This window comes from Halyomorpha halys, unplaced genomic scaffold (assembly GCF_000696795.3).
Source record: "Halyomorpha halys isolate HHAL.00 unplaced genomic scaffold, Hhal_1.1 Scaffold1514.1, whole genome shotgun sequence".
In the NCBI taxonomy this organism is placed as follows: Eukaryota; Metazoa; Arthropoda; class Insecta; order Hemiptera; family Pentatomidae; genus Halyomorpha; species Halyomorpha halys.
Window position 1 is genome coordinate 25,216 of NW_027115460.1, and position 4,149 is coordinate 29,364.

Consider the following 4,149-nt stretch of genomic DNA (forward strand, 5'->3'; position numbering starts at 1 on the left):
CCTAGTCCGAACAACGTGATTCACGAGGGACCGAAAAGGCTGGCTCTTTTGCCAACGCCACCCAATGGTTACAACTTGTCTTCAAGGTATTAATTTAAGAAGATAATATTATTATTATTATTTAGTATATCTACAATTTACAATTTACTTTCCTTTGTGTTTATTTTTTTATATATTAAAGATTAAAAGTTATTTTATTTTTTATTCGTTTTATATCGATGAGGAATCGATCTATTAATTATATATAGTTATAGGTTGTTTAATAGTAAAGTGCGCTTTTTATTTGCAGCCGTCCTTAACCGCAAACCGTGCTTAATGGTAATATGTTATAGTACTGCATTATCTTCTCCATCAGTTAATAAAACTATGTATAATTACAAGTCAAAATTGATAAGTCTTCCAAGTATAGGTATGGGGAATAGAAAAATAAAAAGTTATCACTCAAATAAAAGCTAGTTTAATGAATGGAATATGGGCTGGGTGCGATCAAATAAAACTCAAATTGCAAATTGGTGTACTATTTTTATTTGAGCCAACGTTTCACCCCACGTTGCAGGGCTTCGTCAGGGCTAAAAAAAGATAGAAAAACTTGACATGGTTCCAAAAAAAAAAAAAAAAAACATTAGTGGAAAATACAATGAAACGTAAAATTTAATAGATAGATAAGAGAGATAAAATAAGAGAAGAAATATTAAAGAAAGTACCAATTAAGAGATGTGAAGGGAAAAGAATAAAATCAAATGAAAATTAATGAGACAGAATTCATACCTGTTTTGACGGAAGTCAAAGTCAGAGTGAACCATTTGTATTGAGAGGAGTTGGGATGGTAGTTAAGTACGTCAGATAATAACGAAAATAATTTTAAAGCAAACAATGTAAAAAATATTAAAATTAGGTAAACAATAATTGATAATATACATAATAGAGGGAGAGAAGAAATATTTACAAAGTTATAAAAAAAATTAATTAAAAAAAAATATTGTCATGGATAGAAAAACAAAGAAGAAATAAAGTTAAAATAACGGATACAATATATGTAAGTGATTAAGAAAGACAATATACCAAATGAGTGGGGTTACAGAGATATGTAAATATATAATAGAAAATTAATAATAAAGTAATTAATATAAGTACACTTAAGTAGGTAACACATGAATATAAATTAAAAAATTAGATACATGAATATAAATGGAAAATGGAAGGATAGTAAATATAAAAATAATAAAATATGGGGTGAGGATTTAGAGGAACAAGGATAAAAGATATGAAAAGATAGTGGGCTTCTGAAACGCAGATCAAAGTGAAAAGAAGAATTATGAGGGTTTTATTATATTCAAAATGTATCGGTATGTAAGGGAGATGCAGGTCTTTAACAACTTCATGATTGACGGAATTCTCCGTTAAATTTATGTAAATGGACTCCGAGATAAGACGTTTTTTTATGGTTGGGGACTATGTCAAGAATTGAAGGATTGTCGAAATTAAAAGTATGATTCAGGTTTAAGACATGTTCTGATAATTTAGAGGCAAGTGGATTACAGGAGTTGATGGAAGTTTTGTGCAGGGAAATGCGGTTCTTAAGTTGGTTTTTAGTTTCGGTGATATAGAAGGAATTGCAACTTGGGATTGAATAAGATATCCGGTAAACTACATTGGGATGGTGTAAGAAAGGAATATGGTTATAGCGAGAGGGAGCAAGCGTTTCGATCACTACTCACCAGAGCGCTGCACCTCGAGCCTCACCGAAGCTCTCAAATTTACATATTACTTAATTTTGTAAAACCACATTGTTATTTTTATATATTAATAATCTCTGTGCATAATACTTAGCAATATATGTACAATGAATAATAAATGATAACAAATCAATGCACGAATCTATCTCAAGCAGACATGTACAGACCGCTTCTCGGTCACAGCCGCATGGAGTAAGGGACTCTAAATCCTACAAATTGATCTTAGATCCACATCCTATCCTGGGTCTAGTCATGGCACAGGTGGCGTATACACTGCTTGAGATAGAGAAGTTCATTGCCAAGTTGTTTTTCTGTACGTTCACCTACGATGATGGCCTATCTCCTCTCCCTCTTTCCAGCAATCTGAGTCTCGCTTCATCTCGGCAACTAAGATTGTAACCTAATCCTTAACGGTTACACTGGTCCGTCCGCTTCATCTCGGCAACCAGTGTAATATCCCGTCTCTCTCCGGCTCTAGTCCGTCCGCTTCATCTCGGCAACTAGTAAGCTGGCTCCTATCATGACAGTTCTAGTCCGTCTGCTTCATCTCGGCAACTAGAACTGTTACACTGCCTCAGACTCTCTCACCTAGAACTCCTCTACCTAGTCAGTGTCCAGGGCTCATCCCCTGGCACGGCCTTCCTTTCTTACCTAATAATGAATACGCCTTGTCGAGGGCCTTCTGTAAAGTGGATATCAGGCTGGAGAAATCGCCTAAAACCAGGCAAACCTCGACATGGTCTTTCAATTTGGAAAAAGGAAATTTTGTTGTGGGACTTCAAGCCAAGACGTTGGGTGGGATTAATGGATCTTAAAGATTTTGGAAAATTGTAAGGAAGAATGGGAATATACTGAAGGGACCTGTACTGAAAAAGGGATAGAGTGGGTTGAGATTTTGTGAATTTATTTTGTCAAATATAAAAACTACTACTCCTACAAAGATATAAGTTATAAACTATTCTATTAGGGCTCATATTTCAGAAAATTTACTCTCCTTTAAATAATGTTCTTTTAAATTTTCTAGTGTTGTTGGTAGTTTTTTGGATATAGCCTTCCGAATGAAAAAATTATGTTTTTTAAGGTTTTGAAACAGCCGCCATTTTTTATTCCCCCTACCTATACTTGGCAGATTCATCAGTTTTGACTAGTAATTATACACAGTTTTCATTAAAGTAATCAAAAATTGGGATGAAATAACTGCTTTTTTTTCTTCCTGGCTCTTGTACTATTTGGGGCTGAAATTTTATACGCGTCTCTGTACCAAAGCCTGTTCTCTTCATTCAGTCTAATACCTTAGGCATTAGTACATGGGATCTGGTGTTTAATGAGTGGATGAATGAACGAAGAGCGAGGAGATCAAGGATATAGGTAGGTTTTTGATGTTAAGAACTTGGAATAGGAAAACACCAAGGAGGTATTGCCTTCGGGAGGTTGGATAGAGCCACTTCAACTCGGTGTACCAGCGGGAGACTTGAGAGTGTCTAGGGAACCCAAAGATAAATCTGACAAAGCAAGTCATGAAACTCTCCAGTCTCAACTCTAGTCCTGCAGATAGCCTTCCATAGACCGAGGAATGGACGAAGTGGGGGGAAGAGAATACTAGGAGCTGACGGGTGTTCTGAGGAATAGAATTACGGAATCTTAGGAATTGTTTTGAGTACAGTTATTAATTTGCGTGTGATTATTCCAGGAGATGTGTTGGTCGAAGGTGACTCCAAGGTTTTTTATTGTATAATAGAAGTGAATCGGTTGGTGGTTAAGGAAGAGTATCACATATCGCACTAGTATTTCTAAAGTAACACAACTCAAAATTCAAGACACTTATGTGACACTCTTGCCTATGGAGGGGGAATAGCATTAAGGCAGCAAGAGTGACACAAGTGCCCTCTGGCGGACAAGCTCTGAAGCTAGGTTGATACAGTTTTGATGATTCATAAAGATATATTTACCAATTTCTTTCATAGTCATAACTCAAAAACATCGATTTTTGAGTTGTGTCACTTTAGAACTACTAGTGCGATATGTTCAACTAATAATCTTCTACAACAATACAACAATTAAATAAAAATTATAAATATCTTCTTCTTTTATTTTTCATTTTAACAATAATATTTTGTTGTAGACTAAACGCACTCCATGATGTTCCGATGGAAGATAAGTCTCGAAATTACACAGAAAAAGCCTTCGCACCACCACCAAGGTATCTTAATCAATCACTAAAATAATTATAAATTTTTATGAAATAATATTAAGTAATAAAGTTTCCAGATATTATATTTATTTTAGCTTATTACTTTTGACTCTTATATATTACTACACATCTTTTCTCCATTGTAATATATATTATATTTTCATTCTTACCCATTGTATCATGTATTTCGTTTTGTTTCACATATTTTTTAATTTTTTTTAA

General features: G+C 34.3%; 1 protein-coding gene across 1 annotated transcript in view; it reads left to right on the top strand.

The window, feature by feature from the left end:
* Window positions 1-4,149, top strand: part of LOC106689890 (uncharacterized) — a gene marked incomplete in the record, with an annotated part of 23,396 nt that overhangs the window by 8,776 nt on the left and 10,471 nt on the right. The window contains 2 exon segments of the mRNA XM_067052489.1: window positions 6-86; window positions 3,859-3,936. Coding sequence (XP_066908590.1) covers window positions 6-86; window positions 3,859-3,936 — 159 coding nt within the window.